This window comes from Suillus bovinus (genome assembly GCF_016758785.1).
Source record: "Suillus bovinus strain UH-Sbo-P2 chromosome Unknown EDB93scaffold_17, whole genome shotgun sequence".
Classification (NCBI taxonomy): domain Eukaryota; kingdom Fungi; phylum Basidiomycota; class Agaricomycetes; order Boletales; family Suillaceae; genus Suillus; species Suillus bovinus.
In genome coordinates, this window is record NW_024542073.1 from 95,923 (window position 1) to 122,179 (window position 26,257).

At 47.0% G+C, this 26,257-nt stretch overlaps 8 protein-coding genes across 8 annotated transcripts; 4 read left to right on the forward strand and 4 right to left on the reverse strand.

Annotated features, from left to right (window-relative positions):
• Positions 1-42: 42 nt before the first annotated feature.
• EDB93DRAFT_1135891 (P-loop containing nucleoside triphosphate hydrolase protein) lies at positions 43-3,995 on the forward strand. Its single transcript, XM_041449142.1, has 12 exons — positions 43-337; positions 391-530; positions 581-1,161; positions 1,218-2,073; positions 2,127-2,291; positions 2,342-2,438; positions 2,489-2,900; positions 2,948-3,147; positions 3,207-3,335; positions 3,390-3,527; positions 3,579-3,630; positions 3,683-3,995. Exons 1-12 carry the CDS (start codon positions 85-87, stop codon positions 3,870-3,872), a joined length of 3,213 nt encoding a protein of 1,070 aa, XP_041309143.1. The 5' UTR covers positions 43-84; the 3' UTR covers positions 3,873-3,995.
• Positions 3,996-8,721, forward strand: EDB93DRAFT_1135894 (ras guanine nucleotide exchange factor domain-containing protein). The gene is made up of 10 exons (XM_041449143.1): positions 3,996-4,628; positions 4,690-6,025; positions 6,076-6,849; positions 6,901-7,095; positions 7,156-7,321; positions 7,369-7,522; positions 7,575-7,820; positions 7,870-7,959; positions 8,009-8,225; positions 8,279-8,721. Exons 1-10 carry the CDS (start codon positions 4,068-4,070, stop codon positions 8,584-8,586), a joined length of 4,047 nt encoding a protein of 1,348 aa, XP_041309144.1. The 5' UTR covers positions 3,996-4,067; the 3' UTR covers positions 8,587-8,721.
• A 256-nt stretch (positions 8,722-8,977) lies between these two features.
• Positions 8,978-10,793, reverse strand: EDB93DRAFT_1320394 (uncharacterized protein). The gene is made up of 5 exons (XM_041454911.1): positions 10,507-10,793; positions 10,380-10,448; positions 10,092-10,321; positions 9,387-10,033; positions 8,978-9,334 (listed from the first exon to the last, which is right to left on the reverse strand). Exons 1-5 carry the CDS (start codon positions 10,692-10,694, stop codon positions 9,071-9,073), a joined length of 1,398 nt encoding a protein of 465 aa, XP_041309145.1. The 5' UTR covers positions 10,695-10,793; the 3' UTR covers positions 8,978-9,070.
• A 488-nt stretch (positions 10,794-11,281) lies between these two features.
• Positions 11,282-12,583, forward strand: EDB93DRAFT_1135899 (uncharacterized protein). Its single transcript, XM_041449144.1, has 4 exons — positions 11,282-11,561; positions 11,618-11,709; positions 11,770-11,862; positions 11,913-12,583. Exons 1-4 carry the CDS (start codon positions 11,404-11,406, stop codon positions 12,254-12,256), a joined length of 687 nt encoding a protein of 228 aa, XP_041309146.1. The 5' UTR covers positions 11,282-11,403; the 3' UTR covers positions 12,257-12,583.
• A 1,430-nt stretch (positions 12,584-14,013) lies between these two features.
• Positions 14,014-14,590, reverse strand: EDB93DRAFT_1082640 (RlpA-like double-psi beta-barrel-protein domain-containing protein-containing protein; the record flags this gene model as incomplete). Its single annotated transcript, XM_041445701.1, has 4 exons — positions 14,014-14,108; positions 14,163-14,250; positions 14,304-14,414; positions 14,465-14,590. The coding sequence occupies 4 exons, from the start codon at positions 14,588-14,590 to the stop codon at positions 14,014-14,016; spliced, it is 420 nt and encodes a 139-aa protein (XP_041309147.1).
• Positions 14,591-15,864: 1,274 nt separating this feature from the next.
• Positions 15,865-19,464, forward strand: EDB93DRAFT_235476 (uncharacterized protein). The gene is made up of 23 exons (XM_041455800.1): positions 15,865-16,265; positions 16,324-16,380; positions 16,440-16,603; positions 16,655-16,799; positions 16,849-16,911; positions 16,964-16,975; positions 17,028-17,069; positions 17,119-17,195; positions 17,242-17,320; positions 17,380-17,386; positions 17,432-17,661; positions 17,718-17,820; positions 17,876-17,952; positions 18,004-18,097; positions 18,154-18,230; positions 18,287-18,367; positions 18,424-18,517; positions 18,565-18,711; positions 18,762-18,938; positions 18,999-19,121; positions 19,177-19,220; positions 19,274-19,375; positions 19,447-19,464. The coding sequence occupies exons 1-22, from the start codon at positions 16,227-16,229 to the stop codon at positions 19,286-19,288; spliced, it is 1,947 nt and encodes a 648-aa protein (XP_041309148.1). The 5' UTR covers positions 15,865-16,226; the 3' UTR covers positions 19,289-19,375; positions 19,447-19,464.
• Positions 19,465-21,094: 1,630 nt separating this feature from the next.
• Positions 21,095-22,902, reverse strand: EDB93DRAFT_235861 (ribonuclease H-like domain-containing protein). The gene is made up of 7 exons (XM_041455801.1): positions 22,693-22,902; positions 22,447-22,640; positions 22,230-22,391; positions 21,915-22,092; positions 21,404-21,860; positions 21,312-21,333; positions 21,095-21,260 (listed from the first exon to the last, which is right to left on the reverse strand). The coding sequence occupies exons 1-5, from the start codon at positions 22,783-22,785 to the stop codon at positions 21,444-21,446; spliced, it is 1,044 nt and encodes a 347-aa protein (XP_041309149.1). The 5' UTR covers positions 22,786-22,902; the 3' UTR covers positions 21,095-21,260; positions 21,312-21,333; positions 21,404-21,443.
• On the reverse strand, positions 22,875-26,241 carry EDB93DRAFT_1135959 (fungal-specific transcription factor domain-containing protein). The gene is made up of 15 exons (XM_041449145.1): positions 25,948-26,241; positions 25,882-25,894; positions 25,766-25,829; positions 25,683-25,710; positions 25,331-25,634; positions 25,086-25,279; positions 24,786-25,032; positions 24,638-24,736; positions 24,573-24,582; positions 24,417-24,508; positions 24,251-24,356; positions 23,979-24,200; positions 23,717-23,922; positions 23,528-23,659; positions 22,875-23,477 (listed from the first exon to the last, which is right to left on the reverse strand). The coding sequence occupies exons 1-15, from the start codon at positions 26,145-26,147 to the stop codon at positions 22,992-22,994; spliced, it is 2,403 nt and encodes an 800-aa protein (XP_041309150.1). The 5' UTR covers positions 26,148-26,241; the 3' UTR covers positions 22,875-22,991.
• Positions 26,242-26,257: the final 16 nt, after the last annotated feature.

The window sequence follows — 26,257 nt, forward strand, 5'->3', positions numbered from 1 at the left end:
ATTTCATGGATATTTTAAAGCGATCATCAATTCTAAAGACCACGCACGGTTCGTACGCAGTTTCTTACTCACGTAGGTGTACATATGGAATCAACAGGTACATCGATGGAGGCCCCAGACCCAGCCAACGTTCGAATAATCACGACTCTTGGGCATGTCGATCACGGAAAGACTACATTGATGGATGCCCTTCTCGCGGCAAACAACATTATTTCTCATCGGATGGCGGGGAAACTGAGGTTTCTTGATAGTAGAGAGGATGAGCAAGAGCGCGGGATCACAATGGAAAGCAGCGCAGTATCGCTCAAGTTTCAGGTCATGGGCCGATCTGGCGAAGGTACCTATCTCACCAAGATGCACATGCCAAGGAATAGTAATAATCATGCCCAGAAAGGTCCCAAAAGACATATATCGTGAATATGATCGATACCCCAGGACATGTCGATTTCTCAAGCGAAGTCTCCACAGCGTCTCGGTTGTGTGATGGTGCGTTGGTCCTTGTTGATGTAGTTGAAGGCGTGTGCACGCAGGTGGGTAAGTCTGTCGATGACATATAATACATCTAATCACAGTTGCGTAGACTATTGCTGTGCTTAGACAGGCATGGGAGGATAACCTCCGCCCGATTCTCGTGATCAATAAAATGGATAGGCTCATCACGGAGCTGAAGCTGGTGCCCACCGAAGCTTACCAGCACCTTTCGCGGCTGATTGAACAAGTTAATGCTGTTATGGGCAGTTTTTTTGCAAGTGAATTGATGGAGGACGACCTCCGATGGAGGGAAGAGCGCGATCGACGGCTTGCCGAAAAGAAGGAACAACTTGCAGATGAAGCTGAGGCATCCGCCAATGTCACGGATGACTTCAAGGAGAAAGACGACGAAGATCTCTACTTCGCGCCGGAGCGGGGTAATGTAGTCTTTGCGTCTGCCATTGATGGTTGGGGTTTTAGAGTCGGAAACTTTGCCCAGCTTTATTCTGCAAAGCTCGGTTTCAAGGAAGCTAATCTAAGGCGCGTTTTGTGGGGAGACTTCTATCTCGATCCCAAAACCAAGAAAGTTATCAGTCACAAGCATCTCCGCGGACGCACATTAAAGCCATTGTTTGTCCAGTTTGTGTTGGAGAACATCTGGGCGGTCTACGATGCCGTTGTGGTGAACCCGTAATCATTCATCATCTTTTCATATGATGCCACATGGTATGCTAATAAATCTCTAGGAACACAGAGAAAGTAACCAAGATTGTAACTGCTCTTAATCTGAAGATTTTACCTCGGGATCTGAGGTCGAAAGACAGTCGGCAGTTGCTGTCCACGATTTTTACACAATGGCTTCCACTATCTACATGCATCATTCAGGCGACTATTGATGTCGTTCCGTCTCCTCCTGTTGCTCAGGCAATTCGTATCCCCAAAATGCTTTATCCTAATGTGTTCGACAAGAGCATACAGCCCAAGAATAAGTTAGAGCAGGATCTTTTCACATCCAACTTCGCGCCAGACGCGGTCGTTGTTGCATATGTAAGCAAAACGTTCGCTGTTGCAGCCAAAGAACTTCCGGAAAACAAGAAACGGGCTGTGACAGCGGACGAGCTACGCCAACGGGCTCGAGATGCCAAAGAAGCACGGGATAACGGCGTATCAGTCTCAGAGACTCCGGATCCTCCCCGTGCACCCTCAGAATCTCCTAGTGTGGCTTCAGGAGAGATGTTGGACGTTTCTGAAGAGTCTGAAATAATCCTCGGCTTCGCACGACTGTATTCAGGAACGATATGCGCCAACTCCACCATATACTGCGTGCTGCCCAAGTACAATACCTCCCTTCCTCCAAATCACGCCCATAACGCTGCGCATCTTATTCCGGCCAAGGTCGAAGGATTGTACGTGATGATGGGCCGGGAGCTTATCCCTGTGGACAGTGTCAGGGCAGGCAATACCTTCGCAATCAAGGGACTGGGAGGCAAAGTGTACAGAAATGCCACACTTTGTGCACCACAAAGCATAGGCATTCTGGAGAGCGCGGATCCTGCACAGGTGCATGAAAGTCTCATTAATATTGGCGGTGTTGCTCGCACGGTAAGTGTCACACGAGTATTTTGATTTTACTGCTAATCATATTTTTATCATAGGTATCCCCTATAGTGCGAGTTGCGCTTGAACCTGTTGTCCCTTCTGATATGCCAAAACTTGTCGCCGGGATGAAGCTCCTCGCTCAAGCTGATCCCTGCGTTGAAACATTCCAGCAACAGACTGGAGAACATGTGATTCTCACCGCAGGAGAGTTACACTTAGAGGTATGATTTAATTGCTCACTGCCTTCTACTTTCATTCAATCTATTCACAGAGATGTCTGAAAGATTTGCGCGAGAGATTTGCTCGTGTGGAGATTCAGGCATCTAAACCAATTGTCCCTTTCCGCGAAACAGCTGTGAAAGCCCAAGGTATGCATTGTCCGCAACGCATTGTCCTGCTACTCACCTTTTGGGGTTAGATATGGCACCCTCGAAGACGCCAAATGCTGCCCGTGGAACCATCAAGGGTGCAAGCACACAAAACTTGGTCACCTTTTCTATTCGCTCGGCGCCTGTCCCCGATGTCATCTTGCAATTCCTGCTGCACAATTTAACGACTCTCAGAACATTGCAACGGGACGGTCAAACAGATAAAGATACCTCCAGTAGCATTATCGACACTGTTTCTGAGAGCGAACTGGTTGGTGTTCAAGGCGATGTGCTTCATACTCCAAGTGTTAGAGCGGACCAATTTTGGAATGCACTAGAAGAGAAGTGCAACGATGCTGGCGGGGAATGGGTAAATATCTGCGACAGAATATGGTCGTTCGGCCCCCATCACGCTGGGGGCTGTATTCTTATTGATTATCGCAAAGATGCTACAACATTATCGTGTGTCGCTTTGTGGTTCCTTGTGGTGTCACTGATGTTCTATTCAGGTTGAGGCGTCGCCTCTCACGGAATTTTTCAGCTAAGCCCACGAACATATCTGGAAATGATGTTGATTTCACGGGCTATGTTGAGACAGGCTTCCAGCTAGCTATGTTCCAAGGACCGTTGTGTGCTGAGCCTGTCGAAGGGATGGCCTATTTTGTTGAATCGATTGACGTTGATGTCGACGGCGTCCAGAAGGAGATCGGTATGTTTTTTTTTACAAATGCTTGACCTCAAGATATGATGTTCTAACATTTTGAACAGTCCAGAATAGGTTATCGCAAGTGACAGGCTCCGTGATATCAGCGGTGAGAGATGCCTGCAGAAATGGACTGCTCGATTGGTCCCCTAGGCTTATGCTAGCTATATATTCGTGTGATATTCAAGCTTCAAGTACGTGATGCACTGGTGAGCTCCGGAGCTTATATTGACTAGGGCTCATCCCAGCGGATGTGCTTGGCAAAGTTTATGGAGTGGTTGCAAAACGACGTGGTCGAATTGTGGCTGAAGAGATGAAGGAGGGGACTACGTTCTTCACAGTATCTGCTCTTCTTCCAGTTGTGGAGAGTTTTGGTTTTGCGGATGGTGAGCTTGAATTCGCAAGCTGCGATGGGTTAGTCTCACACCGTGATGCAGAGATACGCAAACGAACATCTGGTGCTGCAAGCCCACAGCTAATTTTCAGCGGGTGAGTGATACCACCTGTTAGACGTTCGCAGGTCATTGAAATGGTGCACAAGATATGAATTGCTTGATCAAGATCCCTTCTGGATACCAACAACCGAGGAAGAGTTGGAAGACCTGGGTGAAAAAGCAGACCGAGACAATATCGCAAAAGGTTACATGGATAGCGTGCGAGAGCGGAAGGGTATGTTTGTGGATCGAAAAATTGTGCAGTTCGCGGAGAAGCAAAGGACGCTGAAACGGTGAGATCGGTGGACCTTGCTGTCAGTGCTGTTCCGAGTTTCCTTGGCTGCGATAACGCGATACTATGAACTTTGTTATTACGTAATAGTGCGTTGTGAGGGCATACTACGGCTCATCTTAGCTGAGTTGACTTCGCTCCGCTTCCGCCAATTCATCGGAATTCATTCTATAAGTTATCTATTCTACGTCAGCTCTTAAATGGCTGCAATCGGTCTCGCCATGTACAATGGCGTCAACTGTTACCCCTCCCAATCCACCACGATTACTGTCGAACAGGAACAGCAGATCTCACAGCTTCCGGAGGAGCAGTATATCTCCACATTCTTCTGTCGAGCTCTATATGACTACCAGACACAAGATGCTTCCTCTCTCTCCTTCCACAAGAATGAAATTATCGAGGTTCTCACCCAGCTTGAGTCAGGCTGGTGGGATGGACTCCTTGGTGATGAACGGGGATGGTTTCCATCCAATTATGTAGTAGTGTTATCTGATGAGGAGGCAGAAATCGCTCTTTCCAACCATGATTCTACACCTCAACAAGGTCCCTTCCAGCAGACACATGAAGTAGCGAGTGGTACTCATTCGAATGACTTCCACTCCCGGACACAGGACCCCCACTTATCAGACAGTGAATGGTCGGGAAATAAAGGCGACCCATCTGTTCCAATCAATGGTCTTCTCGAATCCCGCAGCGCTGCGGAACACAGCGCGACGTTGTCAAGTGATTTTTGGATGCCTCAAGTCACACAGGATGGTCAGGTGAGCAGAGCATCTTGCTTGCTGTGATCCCTTACACACCAGACCAATCTCTTCTTCCCAGATTTACTATGTCAACACCCAGACAGGCCAGATTTCGCGAGATTTACCCATTGAAGGTGACGATGTATCGGCTAGTGAACTTGCCGGACTGGCTTCTTCTCCACCAAGTTCGCGGTCAGGCACAAGCGCAGGGCTAGGATTCAGTCCCTTGACGGAATCTTCTGTCCCGGGTTTTGGTGTTCTAAAGCGTTCTGGGACGCCTGAGCCTTGGGTGAGACGACTTGCCGATGATGGCATGTCTTACTATTACTGGAATAAGCTCACTGGTCAAGTGAGCTGGACAATCCCAGAAACAGAGGCTGCTGTGCAGAAGGGCAGGACTCGTGCCTTCACCGGTTCCTCCACTACCTCATCGGATTTATTCAATAACCTGGATGAAGATTCAGCGCCAACGCGATTTCGATCTGATTCAACGACATCCCAAACCCGACATGGGCAGGATCGGAGTCACAGCAAACAGGAGCATGTCAGTGATTCTGAAGATTCCTGTCTCTACTCTCCAGACCACGGTGATTCACCATCAACCAGTGGGCGCTCTCAAAGTGGCCAGGATCTTTTTGCGGACCAATTAGCCCTGAGGAAGCCTTCCGTTGAACTTACTGCAGCTGAGAAAATTGCGCACTCACTCCAGCAATCATTAGCACCACCACTCCCGGACCTTATTTCCGATCTATCTAATGTCGCGCACAACGCCATCTCCGCCGTTGTCCAGAAAAACAAATCTCTGGTCGGCGTGTCTCGAAGGGCAGAACACGGGCAGGTCCTTGACAGCCTCATCAGGGCTGTTGTCATCACCGTCCGTAATCTACTTTACATATCCGCACCTCCTGGTCACATACCCAGCAACCTCATACCACGTGGTGGCCGTGGACGCCGCGAGACGACTGCATCACAGACGCTTCTGAAACCTGCTCAACGGAAAGTAACCGCCACGTTATCCAAGCTCGTTCTTTCTGCTCGAGCCATGGAGTACGACTCGGGTCCTGCGGCACATGACACGGCATCTCGTGTTGAAAGCGACGCGGCCGAGCTTGATCGTGCCATTGCAACATTCGTTGTTGAAGTTCAGAGGTGCCAAAACGAACGACTTGGTAGTGTAGGAGCAAAACGAGTTCTGGGTTGCTTCTCCGCAGTCTACCTTGGGCTAGGACTAGTTGGTGCAGGGTATGCGGGGTCTTGGAGGGGCTTTGGCTGGGTACCGCTGGATGATAATGATGAAGCCCCTCAACGAATTTTAGATGGCGATGTTTACTCTGAGTTTAAGACGCACATGGTGTCAGTGCAGGCGAGGTTCGGAACATTCCACACCACGCTCAAGACTATCGGTGATGAGTCGCGTGAGTGTGTTAGTATTTATGCTGTGGTCTATATGTTGATATATTTTCAGAGCAACGAGTATGGATTGCAGGCCGTGAGCTTCTTTCTGGCCTTTCATCACTCCTCCTATTCGCTGTCAATATCCACATCGCTCGTCACGTCGATATCGATGGTTTCTACTCCAATATGGTGGATGCGGAACGTGCTGCTCTGTACACTCAAACAGTGGACAAAGCTCGCTTGCTCACACGCACGCTCGAGGCGGTAGTACAAGCTCTATACGATGACGCAGCTACACTGCTTCTCACGATACAGCGAGTTCGTCGTCTTACTTACAAAGTCTCGCGACAAGATCGTGACTTTCAGTGCGAGTACCTAGACGCCATCTCCGTCTCCCTGAAGTCAAACCTCCAATTTCTCATGCAAACTCTGGATACCCTGCTTTCCCTTGGCCACGATCAAGCAGACATGGCACAAGGGGAATACACAGGTGCAATAGAGTGGCGCATGTCACGTTTGAGCATCATTGACTGCAACTTTGACGCCCGTCCCATGTCGGTTCTCGACCCAACAGATCCAGAGAGCGAGGACATTGTTGACATCGAAGTGGCTTTTGGTGCATCTGGAATGAAAAAGTCTGCGATTGTTCTCGGCGACCGAGCGCCAACATTCCGAAGTCAATCGCAATTATCTGACACCACCATTACGCTTACCGATCGGTCACTTAAGTCGGCGACTTCGAACTACGACCCTACTATGTCTGTACACACCTTGGTCCCTTCAACATTTGATAAACCACAGGATGTCCGGTCGATGAGCGACTCGGCTTCAATGCTTGACGACTGTAAGTGACATTAGTATATTCGCTTCCTTTCTCGGCTTATGATATGTACAGCCGCAACCACGAGAACAGCAACGAAAATCAAGAAAATCTTTGGCGATGACGCTCCTGAGCACATCATCAGCACAAAACCCTGGTATCTGCGACCTGACTACACGAAGAATGACATGACTATCGATGTAGATGGAAGCGTTCGAGCAGGAACTGTTCCGGCTTTGGTCGAACGTCTAACGTCACATGATCCTTCAGGTACGGGTGCTTCGTAACCTATCTGTCTACGGTGTTATATTCAGTATCGGGACGTTATAGACCCTACGTTTATCAAAACATTCTTGATGACGTATAAGTCATTCACCACCCTTGATGAATTTTTCGACCATCTCGTCCGCCGCTTCCGCATCCAGACACCGGAAGGCCTGAGTCCCACTGAGTCGGAAGAATGGAGAAAGCTCAAGCAACATGTCATTCAGATGCGGTGCGTCATTGTTGATTCTTCCGCGCTATACCTAATGTGATATCCAGTGTCCTGAATACTCTCAAAGCCATGGTTTCGGACGAAGATTTCCTTGAGAAAGAGGATATGTATATCTTGAATCGAATGAAAGATTTTTTGCAGAATGAAGATGTTAGCAAGTTTGTAGGTTCAAAGCAACTACTTTCACTCGTTGAACGTGCAGTGAGTTCAGTGCCGTTGATATAGTTCAGGTTGTCTGACTCAGGCGCCACAGCGTGGAGGAGACGTTAAGAAAGGCTTGACTCCTACTTTGGGCAGTCCACCTACCTCGATCTTACCCAAGCCCAATAAGAAGTTGAAACTTTTGGACATAGACCCCTTGGAATTGGCGCGGCAGTTGACGATTATGGAGAGTCACTTATACCAGAAGATACGGCCAGTGGAATGTCTGCAGCGATCGCGGGAGCAAAAGACAGACCACAATGATAATATTGCTCGAGTAATCCAGACAAGCAATCGGGTATGATCTGTTCCTTGTAATAGCCATCATATGCTCATCACTTTACCAGATTGCTAACTGGGTAGCCGACTCGGTTCTCACCCACGAGGACTCCAGGAAGCGTTCGGCTATCTTGAAGCAGTTCATAAGTGTGGCTGATGTGTGTGGTCTACTACGGAATTCATTCACATAAAGCTTACTTCCCTCAGCGATGTCGCTCGATGCACAATTACTCGAGCATGGTTGCTATAGTATCTGGATTGAACTCTCCTCCTATAAGGCGTCTCAAGCGCTCATGGGAGCAAGTGAATGCGCGACATATGGCTCAATTGGGCACATGCGAGATGACCATCGATTCAGGAAAGAACTTCAATAACTATCGTTCGACGCTTGCAAGAGTCTCGCCCCCTTGTGTGCCTTTCATTGGTGAGCTTTCTACCTTGATTCTTTGTTGCCAATGTATTCATCCACGTGTAAAGGTGTCTTCCTTACTACACTAACGTTCATACAAGATGGAAGCAAGGACACTCTTCCAGGTAACTTGGTGAACTTCCGAAAACGACAGAAAGCTTCGGAGGTGATCCAAGATATTCAGCGCTGGCAAACATTCCCGCATAATTTCAATCCTATCACAAGCGTGCAAACTTACCTTGAGGAATCACTTGCTAAGTTCAGCGAGCAGGTTGATGTAGGCGATTACTTTTGGAACCTCAGTCTGGAACGCGAACCCCGCGAGAGAGAAGACGAGAAGATGGCTCGATTGTTGCAAGAGAGCGGATTTTTGTAAATGGGGACTTCTATACGTTCATATAGTTGTAGAAAGACAACTTGGTACTTATTGATGATCTATATCCAGTTTCTTGGTTACGTGGGTTCCGACCAACACAACAACACAACATGAAAGTAGAGAAACAAAGAGCGCGTAACATACTTGAATGTTATGTAAAAAAAAATAAAGAAATTAGTCAAGACTACTTTATATCAGATCTTAGTTTTCATGTCAGAAAATTTTAATTAAGTGTTGTAAAATTCCTGATATTTTTTGTCCATGTAATGGCTCTGATGGAAAGTACAGTATTTTGCTGCCGCAAGTATTTTCACAAGCTCCCTCAGTGAGTGAAAGAAAAGTAACTTACTAACTCGGATCCGGGGCAATTTTGCAACGCAAAGATAGTAGTGCACCATAAAATTGATCATCCTTCCGAGCATCATGATTCCAAATAAAGTCTGTGTGGCCTAAAATTCATTGCACGTGTATATGACCATTCTAACTAGTTCGTGATCTCTCCACCTGTATTTGCATTCCACTTCTGGGCCCTTCGTCTTGCTACGACGTTGCCCTTGTAAAATGTTGTGCGGTCGAATCTCGGGCTCAGCACTGCAGATTGCCACCGATGCGTCCCATGCATTACAACGAAATCAGCAGGATCACCAACACGGGGGATAATACCATCGCCTTCATCCGCGGGTTTCCCACCAACACTGCCCTCGTGCATGATACCAATGGCTTCTTTAGATGTCGTGGACACCGATCGCTGTGACAATCGTCAGATTATGGCAAGTGCTAAATCCACCCAATTTGCTTACCAAAAGTACTCTCCAGTCTGGTTCTGTACCCACTTGAAAAAGTGCAACGCCAAGACTAGCAAGCGTGAGGGGATCGAGTGACCCCTGGGGCGTGAAGGCATTCTCGACGTTATTCACAGAAAGCGCAACACGGACTCCGTGATCGCGGTAAACCTGGGGCGCATTGATTGTACGCCCTGCGAGCGGGACAGGAACTCTCCCGCTAGGATCCGCACGTCCCATCATGTAAATATCACTTTGCGGTAGTGCAACAATCTCCAACGGTAAGATGTCTGTGGCGCGCTTCAATTCGGCCCACTCTTCACCCGAAAAGAGTCCCAACCTAGTTGCATGCCCAATAGTAACACGCTTTCCATCACCTCTGCGCCAGGATCGCTGATGCATCTTCTGCAACACATCCCAAACCATTGGAACGGCATCTGGATCGAGATTGTAATCCAGGTGAAAGTCTGCATGTAGGTCGTGTTTTTCAGCAAGAGACAATATGAGTTCGATGTTCTTGAGAGCATGTGTGCGGTCAGGTTCAACCCAGGGTGCAGAGCCGACAACAGAAACATCTGGGCGAGAAACTGCATCACAAAGCAGATTGTAATTTGGACCGGGTTCAGTTGAATCCGCAGATTCGTACAGTGCCTCTTGGGCGAAAGCTGAAAACGGATATCAGCGCCGCCAAAAATGCAGCAATTGGAGGTAAAGGCGACAGACCAACTATTTGGATATGACAAACGTCAGCCCATTCTTTTGCTAACTGAAGTCCCATATCTAGACACGTCAATCCAACTGTCGTATCCACCTCAACGAAGGCTCGCATTGCAGTGACACCAGACTCCACGCTCTCTCGAATAAGATAAGTCGCCCTAGCATAAATATTATCGACATCCTTTGCAAATTCTGCTTTAGCTTTATTTGTTACTTCAAGAGCTTCAGGTAAAGACCTTGGAATAACGTCAATATTTCAATGGTGTTGTTGAAGACAAACATGATGCAACGTACCCAGTAATCAACGGGTCACACTGACCGAGTATAAAACACTTGTCGAGGTGAATGTGCGAGTGGCACAGCCTAGATATAGGATGTCTTCAGACCTGGTAGTTAATTTGTGGGGATAAGACAAACATACGAAGGGACTAGCACCCCGCCGTCGGCTTCGATAACTGTGGCCTCTTTGTGAGGTATGCATGACCCTGAAGAGGTTATACTCTGTACTCGGCCATTGAGACAGGCTATGTCCCATGCAGAAGTTTCTGAATGGTCTGCGCATGGCAGTCGAACATTACGTATCACAGTACCAAAGTTCGGACTCGCCATTATCAATGACTTGGACAGCAGTGGGCATAGAAATGATCTTATTGTGAGAGCACAGACGCAGCTTTCTCATGGTCTTGGACTTGCACATGTCAGTTGACAGTTGGACTTTACCAAGACAATTCAGCTGCCCTCAATTTGTAAGATGATTACGTATTATTAGGCTTGCTTGTGTTCCACCGGGCATATTCCTAATTGCCTGCTCCCGTCATAGCTATGCACTCCAAAACTTAATGTAGACACCACATCCATACTTCAATGGATGTATCTGAGACTTACACAGCCTTCATGTTAGTAGTACCTCAGCTCTTGACCAAGCCTCACTGCAGATGATGGAAGTATCTCACACGACCATCAGATTTGCCACTCAAAGAGCTGAACAGTACTGAAAAAGTTCAGAGCATTTGGAAGAGTGAAAGTTTGTCATTGTCATTGGACATGGTGTAGGAGCTACAGTTCCCCATAGCTTGAAAGGCTAGACCAACCAATGATCATACTCTTGCTGAGAAATTTGATTTTGCTTTGACACTCCGGCAAACGTAAATTAAGTCTAAGACATGAGGCCATCGCTTACCTAACTGTTTTTCCCACGACTGCTATGTTATTAAACATGTCCGACCATATTTGACAATGCGGTGCGACTGCTCAGGCCCCCAGTGTTCAGAACGTTCTGCTCCAGTTGCCCATCCTTGCCGTGGATTAAAATTTTAACATGATGTTTGCGTTCACGACACTCTTATTTGCTATCTCATCCCTGACAACGTTGGCACTCTCACTGCCACTGAACTTGAGGGATGTAGTAGATCCCCCCATCACTAGTCCAACAGCGGACACTGTTTGGCATGTCGGAGAAAAGCAGCTGGTAACTTGGTAAGTGTGTACACCCAGGCGTGATCGGACTCCTTTGAATAACACATTTATTGCAGGAGCATTGACGGTTTATCTTCTAATGTTACCAATCCGGTTGGGATGCTGGTCCTGGGATACATGTACAACGATAGCGAGAACTTGATGTTGAGTGAGTCGACCATGTTGTAAAATAGTATGCTTTTATCGTTATTAAATAACACATTTTTAGATTCACCACTTGCAACGAACATCAATTATACGGTCGGTCAAGCTCTGATCACCGTCCCCAATGTGGAGACACGGGAAGATTATATCGTTGTTTGTGAGTAGTGGGTGTCTGCGCAAGAAGTAGCTTTAATAATTTTGATCAAGTGTTTGGGGACTCTGGCAATGCCAGTCCAGAGTTCACTATCATCAACGACAGCTCATCTTCGTCTGCACCTGCGCCATCCACATCTTCTTCAGTTCCATTGTCTGTTCCTACGAGCAGTGCATCTCCTACAGCTGAATCTGTTTCGGAAACTCCAACATCAACTCCGGTTAATTTGACACCTACAATAGGGACATCTACGTCCACTTTAAGTTCTGGTACAACCTCAGTTGTCACGTCTACTGTGGCGGCGGCACAAACTGCGCTCACAGGTGCTGCATGGAGGAACCATGCGTCAGGCGGGTCGATCATACTCGCCTTGGTATCGCTGCTCTACATCCTGTAGGCGCCACGAGCTTCGAACGCATTTCAATGACATGTTAATAATGATTGTGACTCGGTTTCATGGACTCTTGCTTACTCGTTCTTACATTGTACGATTTGACGACGAAGGTGGATGGATCTACGACACATACTTGGCTGGCATTTCAATCACTCTATTCACGATATCACTATTATTGGAACACAATGTGCATGATTTACATGAATGTAGCAACTTTTGGTCAGTGGAGGTGCACCGCTGGATGATTTGTTTCTTGAGAGGGTAGTCTTATTTTTCGCTGCACGAAGTTTTAAAGTATGATGAACCTCCATATTGGTAACGGTAGAAAACATGTGCTCTCTGCAGATGTATAATACCAACACCAACCGAGGTCAGGTCCTATCGTCGACTAGGTACGACTTGGTGGATCAAGGGCATTACGTACTCGGAAATTGACGGTCTAGAAGTCACTACCGGAATATCATGTGCCACATCTTGGGAACTCCCCCTGTTGGTTGAGTGCCAGCTACATGCATTCCAAATTAGCTGACGCCTGGCCCAGGGCGACAATCTTTGAATACTAGAGTTCCTAATTGGGCCAGTGCTTGAATGACTCACAGTATCTATCGGAGCGTTGAACGATCCAATTCGATGCGACATGCAGTGCTGCCATTAGTATAAAGACTTGCCAGATGGGCCGAAGGAGGGTGGGGAGGAGACCATGAGGCTCTTAGAAATTGATGGGAGTAGCAGGATGCATATGATCTTCATTTCACGATGGTGCGCATCACACCCTATTCGCTAGCAAGGCTCTAGACCATTTAAGGAAATGTGGATACTCGCTGTTCGGGATTGCATCATTCGAGGGACGCCTAGGTTAGGGCTGCGTAGGACAGAGGTCTGATATCTTCGGCCTCATTTCCGTGACCTCCGTACGTTCACATGATATTCCGGAAGGGCGCAATTTTTTTTTTTACCAGCTTCCATTTTATATTTGTTCTCAGCACTCGAGAGTCAAGCGCTTTTAACTCGGTGAAGGTCAGCAGACACAAGCCTTAGCGAACCTGCATCAGGTTACACATCTTTGATGTAGTAATCGCATACTCCGCGGTCACGGAGGGACTCGGACGTGGTCACGGCAATGTCGTATTTTCATCATATATGATGTCTCCGACACTCACGGAAAACGTCGGATTCAGGTCGGATGAGTATGAGGACATGCCAGTGTATATACACGCGTATAACGCGTGCAGATAGCAGCTGAACGGTACGGCGATCGGGCATCAAGTAGAACTTGAACATCATCACGTAAGTCAGGTGACATTCAGACAATTCTATAATTAATTTGTACTGTAGACAAAGGGATTCGTGATCTGATGGCATATCTTCTCTTCTTCGAGTCGCACTTACGGCCGAAGAACCCAGCGATTTATTTGAAGATGCCAATTCTTGTGGTTTTCAAACCTGCAACTTGCAACTACTAGTCTCGACTGAAAGAAATCCACCCATATAGGTGCAAATAATAAGAATGTACAGATCAGAACCAATCGGATTACTAAAAACAACACGGAGCTCATACTATGGTCAAGAAAATATGGTATACTCAGCTCCCAGGGCTGTATAGGTGATAGAACGCAACAGAAATACCGCTATGAAATGTTACAAAACATTTTGATCCCCTTCCTGATGAAGAAAATATGTCATCTATAATCATAATCTAATAAATCGTGATGGAAACCGTCAGGAAATCGTGTAAATTTCAAGTACAGGACGGCGCGCAATTAAGGCGACCAATCCTCGCTCATAAAGTGCCATGAAATTGGAATTTCACCGGTGTCGAGCGTGCTTAGCTCTTCGAATAGGCCAGGAGACATGTCTGCAAAATGGATTAGAATTTATCGGGTGCACATTTTAAACAATAACAGCATACCTAAGCTACCCGAGTCACAAGACTCGCATTCGTCGCGCGTCTTCCCGTACGCGCTCTGTCCATTGTCCGTATTGGTAATGTGAATCCACTACGAGCTATAAGCATCCAATGTCCGCACTGGGGGAATGGGAGATGGCCTACCTGATTGCAGTTTCCTCCACTGCCATATATCTCGGCAGAAATGGCGACTATAGGATCACTATCTGTATCCGTATATCCGCAGGCTCCTGTGCCAACTTCAAACCAGGTACCCTTTGTTAAAGAATTAGCAATCAGCAAACAACTGTCTTTCATCAACTCACATCGCCTGTGTGTGTGGTGCGCTTTTGAAGTGATGTCGTCGCAGTTCCATCGAGCCGTATTGGCGCAGCCAGAACGGTGAGGAAAATCGTGCATAGCGTGATCAAGACAGTCGTTAGTCTATACATGTTGGCAATCGATGAGGGGGACGAGACGTCAAATGCGTGAAAAGGACGTTAGGGGGATAGAGCTCTACTCGCACTTACTTCGATGTCATACAATCTATAGGCCCTTATATACCTGGAGACAGCCTTTTACCTCACATCAAACATGCTCTTCAGGAAATTTAATTGCTGTGCCAGTTATAGATTGTCCCGCACTGGAGTCGCGTTGTCTAGAGAAGAAAAGAGGGTGCGTGGATACGTACCTTAAAAAACAACGTACATCGGAAGTCTTGAGGGTAGATTATTGTTTCCGAGTCGAGAGCAAAACGAAAATCACGGCAAGCTCGAGCACAGGTACGCTTGCGAGATCACACACGACAGAAGTGATGCCGTCCGGCTAAGGTGTACACCCTTGGATAAAGTCATGAGGGCTGTTACTTACTCTGATTTGGAACTCCTGGTACCGAATAACCCAAAATTTAAGAAAGATTTTGACTTGGATGTTGCTCGAAGGAGTCCTTTTTTGTCCCACGCACCTAGCAATTTTTTGTTTCCACTCCGGCCATCTTGTCCCCGCGTCAACTTCCCCGCAACCTCGTGTTGTTTCTTGTCCACTTCGTTAGCAATATGTCTGTCCGACTCTGTCGTGCTATCGGTCTCCGACATACCGAAATCTCACCGCGGGGATTACTTTCCAATATGCGATGCGGGCACACTGGAATCTCCTCGGCACCGTCGCCGTCCATCTGACCTCTCCACGTTTATTTTCATACTGGGATGTCAGGCTCGTGACTGCTCCAGGAGCTGCTCATAATCAGATACCATACCAGTACCAACATTTACTCGCTTCTTGAATTCCTCTCTATCGACGCTCATGAAACACGAGTGCACCCCATTACTACTTGACATGCTGCGCACAGCCTGCAACTGAGGTGTGGATGTTTACGCGTTACGGCTGACCAACGCCTAAAGCACTCACGCGGTAGAAACTGTCAGTCAGCGGAACCATTAACTTGCATCAGGGACATTGTGCCATGGTAAGTTAGACAAAATACTGCTAGGCTAGATGAACTATTCATAATTTGGCTTAATCGTGAAAATCAGGTGACCTCGGCACATCAATTTCTGATGAGAAATCCGTGACTCTCGTAGTGGCGTCGACGTAAAGACGACATTCCCTTACCGGCGTGCTCCAGTATATTTGGCGACTTGGGACGCGTAAGACATTGCAACCCTTCAAGTTTGAGTCAAACTCAAACCTTGCAGTTTGTCGTTTTTAATGATCGATCTTAACTATGTTTTTTGTAGTGTGATTATCATCTAACTTAATCACCGCTCCACGTTTCACTTCTGCTTACTTGGTGTGCATGACGGAGAGTCGCTTGTCTGCATCGTGTCTCGATTAAATGCAGTTCCCGACTTACAATGTCCACCTTGACCCTGTCATGACTTTATTAGCATATATTCAATGCAACGAGTTCAGATCTTTTTTCCAAGATAGTACTACAGTCCGAGTCGTAGACCCTTTTCTGGCAACACGAGACTCGGCTGCTTGGTTCCGTTCCGCCATCACTACGTTTGCTCTTCACCTGGTCACTCACTGTGATACTCAAGCTCAAGGCGTGCTAAATTCTGATCTCAAACTCAGTTTTGAAAGAAGATGCAGAGACAAACCGACGGCTACGGTCAACTTTTGCCTGTAACCTACTGAATCCGCAGTCCATTATGGCATCCATTGCTGACGTCTCATCCATCAGGACCAAGTAGATCGGATCTCCAGTCTTTTTGATGCCCACCTTGATCTATTAGCTGATGTGCGTCTTCGAAATTTCGGAATCCTGGGCAGCTGAACTCACATGCTTGACTTATACAGGTCTGCGAACTGTACACCGATAGGGCAGCGTTAGAACGCGAGTATGCAGTAAAATTGCAGCAGTTTGCGAAGAAAGCAGGCGAAAAAAAGAACAAGAGTGCACTATCACTAGTCGTCGGGGACAATCCCGCCAAGGCTTGCACGGAAAGTATCATTCAACAGAAGCATGTACATTCTTCTCGATTTTGACCAGATACTCATATTTCCGATGGTAGCACCCTGAATCGTGCATACTCTGAGATCTTGTCATCGATGTCAAATTCTGCTCAGGACCAGATCAACCTATCGGAGGCATTGTCATCTCAAATTGCAGGATCTCTGAAGGCTGTTAAGCGCCGCAATGATGATTACAAGAAAAAGGTTTATCGTTGCGGACAATCATACCTATGCATACTGATGAGATATGTAGCAAATGCAGTTCTATCACTCGATTCTAGCTGGACGCGATAAGATCTATGCTGAACACATCAAGGCAAGGTCTTGAGCTGGTCCCATACTGCACACGTTTAATCATTATGATACAGAGCAAGCAAAAAGTGAGATCCTGCATGCCATGACGCAAATATTCTAATCGTCGTGTTCATCAAGTACGACGCCGATTGCGCCGAAGTTGAAGTTCATCGTCAAAAGGTAAGGAAGCTCGTCAAGAATCTTCTCACGGTCATGAATACTTGTCAAGTCTGCGCACGATCGACACGTGGAACGCTCAGCCAGACAATATGAACTGCAGAGGCTTGAGATGCTTAATAGCAAGAAGTACGTGCTAAAACAAAAATATAGAATATTATTTAATTTCTAGTAGTGTCTATATTATTTCAACTGCAATCGCCAACAGCGCGAAGACGAAGTTTTATACCGAGGACCTGCCAAATCTTGAAGATGTAAGTTAGATTATATTATCCTATCCGGCACCTACTGACGAACCTTATAACATATCAAGTCTTTCCGTGAGCGGCTACCACTGTGCACATGCTTAAGCTGACTGTCTGCAGAGGAATTACAGACTCGTCTAGTGATGGATTTCGTTGGTGTTATGAGAGAGGCCCAGAATATCCAATTGTCACACCAAGATATCTTGAAGGACCGTCTTACAGCCGTTATCACCGCCTTGACTGAAGTGCAACCCGATAAGGACCAAACGCTTTTCGTAGAATCCAACATCCGTCCGTTCAGCCTACCCAACGATTGGGTATTTGAACCATGTTCGAACCACTACGATACGGTAGGCCTGAATGACTTGAGTTACATGCACTGTCTTAAGGAGCGTGTAAATTGCAGGGAGATATTTGCATTGATTCAGGTCCCAAGGTACTCTTACAAAATAAGCTCGCGCGCTCGCGAGCTAAATTAAGAGAACTGAACCCTGTGCTTGGAAAAAAACGTGAGCGTAATCTCGCATCGTGGATTGCTGGTCGCACTCACCATCCTGGGTACAGGGGCCGACGCCGAGAAATATCATGTCACGGCTTGCACCATCGATGACACACCTGGAGACACGGGTGACGCCATGAGCGTACGTAGTCATTATGCGCGTAATGTGGGTCCCTTACTAACTTTTACGCAGAGCTATCTTGATACTGCCCACGAGGTCACCGCCCTCTCGACCTCAGCATCTGTCCTGAACTCGGAAATCAATACAATCGCCAGTGTCCTGGGGGGTAAGTAACATGTTAGATGACCATGGCGCATACATCAGTTAATGTTGATGCGTAAGGCGACGAGGGAGGTTCGAGCCCACACGTTTTCAAGAGCTCGGCCTTTTCAATACCTACAACATGCGGATACTGTAAGGTATGATCAAAATCTGGTGGATGCGTGTCTATGTTGTTTGACAAACAACGGCCTAGGTATCGATCTGGGGTCTAAGTAAGCAAGGAAAGACCTGTAAAAGTTGTGGCTTATCAGTGCACTCTAAATGCGAGTTAAATGTGATTTCATTCTCCTGTATAAACTGTGCAAGGACGCCGCTTATGGACATTGTTAGGTACCTGCAGAGTGCAGTAATGTTCACGGCAAGTACAAAGCCTCGGAAATCCTGCAGTCTCCCTCTTCTGCCATGTCTATATCGGAGAGTAGATGTAGGTGAATGATAAGTTCTATAACAAGACTCACAGAATGCCCGCAGCATCGGTATCCATTAGCTCCAGAAAAACTCCAATGCCATCATCTTCTGTGCCACACAATTCATCATTGCACGCGGAAGAAAAGCATCGATTGGCTCGTGCTATCTTCGACTTCGCGGCGTCCTCGTCCTTCGAATTGAATGTGACAGGTCTGTGTGGGGACATATCCCCATGTTGCACGTGCTGATATGGTTTCAAGAGGGTGCTGTTGTGCATGTGCTAGAGGAAGACGATGGTTCCGGATGGGTTAAGGTGGCTAACTCCGATGGTGAGAAAGGGTTGGTCCCTGCGACCTATTTGGAAGACGCAGGCGAATGGCCATTGGAAAAATCTGAACCCTCTCGACAACGTTCTCAGCAAGCATCAGGCACATATGGTACGAGTACCGCCTATTTGCTGGTACGATCAGGTATTTCTCACTTTACCTCATAAACAGTACGGGCTCTCTACGACTATCGAGCTCAAGAACCAGGAGAGCTTACGATAAGTGAGGGGGACTTGGTTGAGCTGTCCTCTGGAACAAACGGAGGTCAAAATTACGCAGACGGTTGGTGGGAAGGTATCCAGATGGTCTGACCTTCATTTCAATGCCGCCTGACTGATTACAATTTTAGGGTTTTCCGGAGACGGGAAGAAGGGGATATTTCCCAGTAATTATGTACGTGGGCCTGGTTGTTAGCAAACAACATAAAGTTGCTGAACATGTGTCAGGTGATTTTAGCTTGAATATTTCGCAACGGTCCTATCGCTGCCGTTAGTTGACAATAGATTTTTCGAACACCCTGGTAGTCGAAACCAAATTGGAAAATTATGGTACATACATACATACCATTTGATAAACACCAATTTCTATCAAAACTGGTTGCACTACCTCCTTCATTTAGGGCATTAATTCCGTGGTGTTATTGTATCTCTCCATTCTAGTGGAGGGTTCGCGCGCGCCTGATTGCAACCCGCTCCGAGTCCATTCTTGTTCCTAAGTTTTCCAGGAGGCACCATCATTGGATCGACCGAGGAGTTTCGAAGTGTCCAGTGCAGAAGGCTATTTTTGAACGAGCAACTATTCAGCTCCAGGTTTACATAGAGCAGGCCTGGCAAGTCACATCATCGTATGGTAGAATGCTTGTACGACCTGGATGGGTCGGCCATAGCCGAGGTCTAGAAATGCCGTCAAAGGACCCTATCGTACGTCACAATGCACCAGCAAACATGAAGTTGTGACAGTCATACATACAAATTTAGCTGTGGTCTACACGATTTTCAACGTTGAACCGTGATCTCGGCTGCTAAGCTACCATAGGTAGACGGTGTTTTAGCGAATTTGTCATTTGACAGTAGTTCGCTACGGTACAGACCAGGCCTGCAACGCTGCTGGAAGTGTGCAATCATAAAAAAATTCTAGATCTTCTCAGGGGGAAAAACTTTGAGCCCTCTTGAGCCTAGTGCAGAAGAATTATTCTTCTGTTAATAGACAAGCATTGAATCTAAAAAAGATTTATGACCTGCGGCCGACCGTTCCATCAGAGGAATAAGCATAAACAAAGGATAGTTACCAAATCCCCGGCATCAGGAGCGAGTTATCGATCTCTAAACGGACATTAACGTAGATGCAGGAATTCGAGTGGACATATTATGTTGAAATCAGCCCGAGCAAGTACGCTACCTCGTTCATGCTTGCTTTTGAAGGCCTATCATCTTCCGAAAGAGCTGTGAATTCTGCATCTTTGGCAATGTTTCGCTTCCCTCAACACAGATAAATTAGTTCAGAGAGAGTCTAAATAAGTATCATCTCAATAGTGGTGATTGCAGAGGACTGTCTCTGGACGAATACATACATCAAACAAATGGGATTTCGGAGACGGAAGACGTACATTTCACACATGAAGGATCATGTGTTTCACGAATAAACAAGGGCACCCATACGGAGTTGGATGTTCCTAAGTCAGGATGCAATTTGGCTCCGCGGTGAGATGGAGCAGGTCCATGGGCAATGTACGTCTGTGGCAATATGTAATTCTCACATTTCAGATGAATTCCATGACTTTGGTTCTACTTGGGACACATGGGAGCTGCAGTGACTTATCTGATCGAGGTTGATCAAAAATTAGCGGATACACGGGAGACCTGTGCCACTCAGATTTGTATAAGAGCTCACCCGTTGTCGCTGACAACCTACAACACTCCCAATCACTGGACATCTCCTCTACAGACCTAAATTACGAGAGACTGTGAGCTCGAAGGCTGTTTGACTTATTCTTTCACCTGCATCGGCGTCGTGGCTCCGCGCAACGAGTGCACCTGCTGACCCTCGTTTGGTTATGACGAGGTTGGTCGTGTACTCTTGCGATGGATGACTGCGACGTCGATCCATGGGAAGCGGATTGTTGTACAACCCCTTCAGCGAACCCTACTCATCTCATCATGGATAAAGCATTGGCAGAATGACAAGTAGGTCGCAATTCTGCTTATGCCTCTGAAATCTCCAGCGAAGTTAATCATACCACTTACAACTAGGAGACCGCCGCGCAGACAGTATACGACGTCGAAAACATTGGAGTCCGCACCCCATCGGGTAACACTCGCTAATGTGTAGATACAATTCATGCTCGCCGGGCAGAACAGCGGTGATGCAGCGGATGATTTATCCTTAGTAGTATCATCGATATCATTGACTTGTTAAGCTTGCGAGCAGCTCTTACTGTAGACCCGATGATAATCATAAGTCGGGACGGATAAACAAAGTACTCACACATGCCTGTCGATGTGAACCCCTAGCGTGCCGAATGAGCGCAATTTATCCAAAATTTGAATAGGAAAAAATCAATGAAAAGAAATAATTACATAAAACAATCCTACGAAAAAGGAGAAAACGAAATGCAGGCTATCTCCCCCCTACCCCGATCGCCGTCCGTATGAACGGGCCATTTGCTCCCATAGGCCCATATGATGTGCCAGATGGTAGCGGCGCAGGCAGGGCACCGCCTAGTGCTGGAGTAGGTAAAGGAACTCCTATACCCATTATTACACCCTGATTCTGGGGGGCAGACAAAGCAGGAGTCTGGTTTTGTGAATCTCTTGGTATCCCCCTATCTTCTCGTTCGGCAATGGTAGCTCCACCTCGGCCGGTATCAGTGATGCCGTTGGATACTGCGAAGGTCTGACCTAGACCGTACAGCTTACAGTTATATTCGGCGTCGTCTATTTGATCATTGAAGTAGAGTTCTCGCATTTTGAAGAAGGTCGATGCAGTAAGAAGGGAATCTGACCCGGCCTGATGTGATGTTCCTATACGCATCACCTGTAGGAATTGTTATCAACTGGTGACCGACTAACCACAGGAGAAATCACGCACACCAAGATCATCCGCGACTTCCTGTAGCCCTCCTTTCAGGGACTTGGAGGCACGCATCATGAACTTGATGTCATAGCAATAAGGGAACCAAGTGCGCAGCCATTCAAAGAATTGTTCTTCCGACGTTGGCAAGGACATCGCAGTCAAAAGTCTGACGAGGTAACCGAAGTCATAGCCACTAGAATATGGAGGAAATATGTAAGTGAGATGAATGTAGAAAAAGAGGGTTTTGGAATGGAACTGAATGACAGAATAGATACAAGGGTTCAAGAACGCTTGACGCCCTTACTTATCAGAGAAGGTTGTAATACTCACCTATGGAATGATATCCACCTGGCCTCGGGTGAAAGGACCAGACCCGATGTGATCAAGAGTTCAGCAAAGTCATACGGCAGTATTCCCATCTCATCGTGACGCTGGAAATCGAGCCCTGATTTCTGTAATAGATCGATTGATTCTGGCGCATACATGTCTTCACTATGGTTGCATTATTAACATGCGATGCTCGACAATTTTAGCTTCTAAAACATACCTTATGCTAAACTTGAAATTGAATTGCCAAGTTGTGACATCCTGGGGGAAATTACCCTCTTCATCCGCGAGTGTGATACCGGCTTGTATTAGCTTGAGCAGGTCGACATTACATCGCATTGTCTGGTAGTGATAGTCTGAAGATGTTTTGAAAGTGCCTATTGGTCGTGCAACTACGCCCGGAAATTCCGTGTCCTACTTCATCGTAAGCATCCATCTACAAGAGACATCAGACTACGCGCCGCACAATTGCAACGTAAGGGTATTGGTCGATGAGCTCTCGTATGTTGTGCATTTCTGCCTCAAGATTTGGCGCCCATACCTCCCGTATCCGGGACATATCTCAAGAGCCGAACTTTCTTTGAATAACAATACGGTGCACAGTTTCAGGAAGGGACACAACAAGGGGATCCACTGAGCAGTACGTGGTTTCAAAAGACAAGCAAGTTCAAATATAATATTACATAAGCACGTCAATCGTGGGAGTTTTTATTTCATCTACGTACAGTTTAAGTACTTATTGACTTGAATTTTCAATACAAACCATCAAAACCATGACATATATGTATTATTCTGGTTCTCGACGTTTGACGCCAGTGCACCGAAATCGAAGTTAAACGTGTGATTCCCTATTCTCTGAGCTGTATTGCCCGTAGGGGGTGAGGGGTCTGTGCTGTGTCTCAAAGTTGCAGCAACCAGATCCTCATGCAAACCAAGTGAAAGCATGTCTGTGGACAGCTCTTCAGGTTGCTCTGAGTGATCCACTACTGGCCTGGGCTGCCGAGGCGAATAATCGGGAAGGTCCTGAATGGTCGGTGGAGCGGTTGTCTCAATATCCTGCAGCGTTTTTTGTAGGAACGGGTGTGCGGCGTCAAAAGAGTCCGACCAGGCCACTGTAGTGCTGCACACAGTTGATCTGGGCGATGACTCTTGAGACGGCAGGTCGGTATCCATGGTTGACTTATCTCTGAGTGTTTTGAGCCACTGGGAGTACGTCCGACGTGACTTCTCTGCGATTTTAGTGAGCAGAGGCTATGTTCCAGTTTAGTAACAATCTCTCAAAAGTCAACTTCATCACTAACCAGCGCCTGAGCGACCTTTGAGCATTCCTCGGCCACGTTCGCGAAAATGCGGTAAATAGTGTCCAACTCCTTCAGCGCAAATGGCGCTAGACTCAGGAAAGGTGTTCTGGAAACAATCAATGACAGTGCAACCTGGGTCAAAACACCCAGTCAAGATGTAACAGATTTCTAGCTTCAGGAGTCACTCACCGCGCCAGAGAATGCATTAAACCAGAAACACATGAACCGCTTACTCAGCTGTGGCTCACGATGCAGCATGGTCTCGAACGTGGCAACGAGACGGGAAGCGCTAAGGAATGTTGCAAGAACTGACGGCGCGTATTTGTGTCGATACGTGAAAGCATCAAAGTCACTCAGTGCCTCAGTAAAAAAATTCCTATGAAGCTGCAGTAGGACTTTGGGGCGTCCAGCTTCAGCGCGCAGACACACAATCTTTCCGGTGAAAACCCACCGATTTCTCGCCCGCTAGCTACTAGCACTTGTTGCATAGTCAGCTGTTGAATATCCGTGATGCCCTCTGAGTTGAATATGTTGAGTGTGGGAGGGATGTGGAAGTCCCGGATTTTCTTATCGACATCTAGAATGCTGGAATATGGTTGTGGTTGTGCAGAAATTGCGGTGACTAAAACTGGTGTGAGACAGTGGAGGAAGAACCCGTGCTTCCACTCATGATCTGTGGAATAATCAGTTCTGGTATGAAGGTCAATGAATAAATCAGCCAACACGAGTGAGCTTCCGGGACGATGTACATCCCCTCTGAAGCATAGGATGGTCGCCGACAATCGACATGTTGTAAACAAAGGGATGGTGGCCGACCAAGAGATAAAGACTGGAACTCGAGGTTCAGTACGCATGTCACATGTGCAATCAGTTGAAAATCGGAACTAACCAGGCGTGCATCTAAATTCAGAAGTTCCCAGAACAGCATTCGTCGCCGCTGAGCCTCTTCGGGAATTACCTTCCATCTATTGCCATCGCGGTCTATGAAAATGAATGAAAATCCATGTTGAGGAAATCTCAGGGCGGTAATGGATGCCCGACGTACGGAGACCTAACTGGAACAACATATGATTTAGGTGAGTGAAGAGTTACTATTTTGGCAAGACACACGCTTTGAGCAAGCTTAACAGCAAGCCCCATGATGCTCCATGCATATGATACAGCTTGACTCTTGTCTGAAAAAATTAGAAGGTACCAAATCATGTAAAACTACCTTCTCGTCAGCACAACCGCATGTCGGATAATGTGACCAACACACCAAAGTCTGTAGAAGATCTAAACTAGGTTCATCCATCAGATTTGTCTCACATAAAGAGGCTCGTGCCAGGCGATGAAACACCTCGGCTTTCGGAGATTCATTCTGTTGATTAAGATCAACGAGCAGCCCGATAGCCATCATGATGAACAGCAGAGAAAGGCGGCGGAAAGAAAGGCTTGACATCGGCGTGGTGTATACGTGATGAACTAGATTCGGAAGCCAAGTTTCGCTTGGGTCGAGGTTATACCTTGCACGTACGTCATAAATACATCGCAATCGGACAATGACAAGGAAACTCACTGCCATAGAGCGTTCAATCGAGCTTGCGTGCAGAGGTATTCTGCCTCTTCCCGAGACGGCAACATCTCGTAGATCCGCTGTCTCATAGGATTATTGGGCAACCAAGGGTAAGGAAATGTATGACTGAGTTTTTCGATTTCGGGAGACAATCTAGGAACGTCGGAGGTAAAAGCTTCTGCTGACGAGTACCTTTCCTAGAAAGTCAATCAGCAACCACCCTGCAAACTGGGCGCTAAGCAGATTACCTCCGATCGGCTATCCCGAATTTTGTCTGCGTCTCGTGTTGAAGATGAAGCGACAGGGAGTTGGGTATTGCTTGCGTGATTTTCTTTGATTGTCCCATCAATCTGGATATGCCTTCCACTGGTCGCGTGAGAGCTATAGAGCTCCAGTGAATTTTTAATACGTAAGGAATCTTGGTGCAAGAGGGGATGAGGGTCAGATGAACATTTGGCTTGGACGGTCTCCAACGCGTCTTCAAGTTGTCGTATACGATCGCTCATCTGAATAATTTTTGCATGAAGTTGCTCGGTATTGGCAAGAATGAACCTTGATATATTATCAGTGGGAGGATTCGCCAGAGACACTGTTGCTAACCTGCTACCCTTTCCAGATGTGAGAGCACCTGTAAACAAAACAAGGTCAGATTGAACGCTTGAAAGTATGATGATGCTAAATACCATCTGGACATATTTCAGCGCAGCCTCGTTTTGAGCATGATTGGCATGGAAAGACGCGATCGCACTAGGGCATTCAGCTTTAGATCATGCAAAGTCAGAGGGGAAAATGGACACACTTTCAGTTTTAATCTTCAGGATGCGTTTATGGTCAAAACTTTCAGGCCAGATGGGTTGAAACGCACCTTCGGCACTCTGCGCACGACAGAGGCTGTTTCTTGTTATGTGTTTTCCTGGGTGTTGAAGCAAATTCTTCAGGGGCCCCAGGCGCGGCCAAGGGCGAATCAAATGTGTTGCGAGCCCGCTTGGACGCACGGGTGTCAGTGCTCAAATCAGCAAGGACCCTCGTGGGTGTCTGTCTGTGCTCACTACCGTCTGCAAGCATGTTATCAGGACTGGGTATCGACGTTTGTGTACGAGTTTGCGCGGCTTAAAAGAGACCCCGAGTTCAACGGACTCATTGTTTCAATGGATAGATATATGTAGCACCGTGAC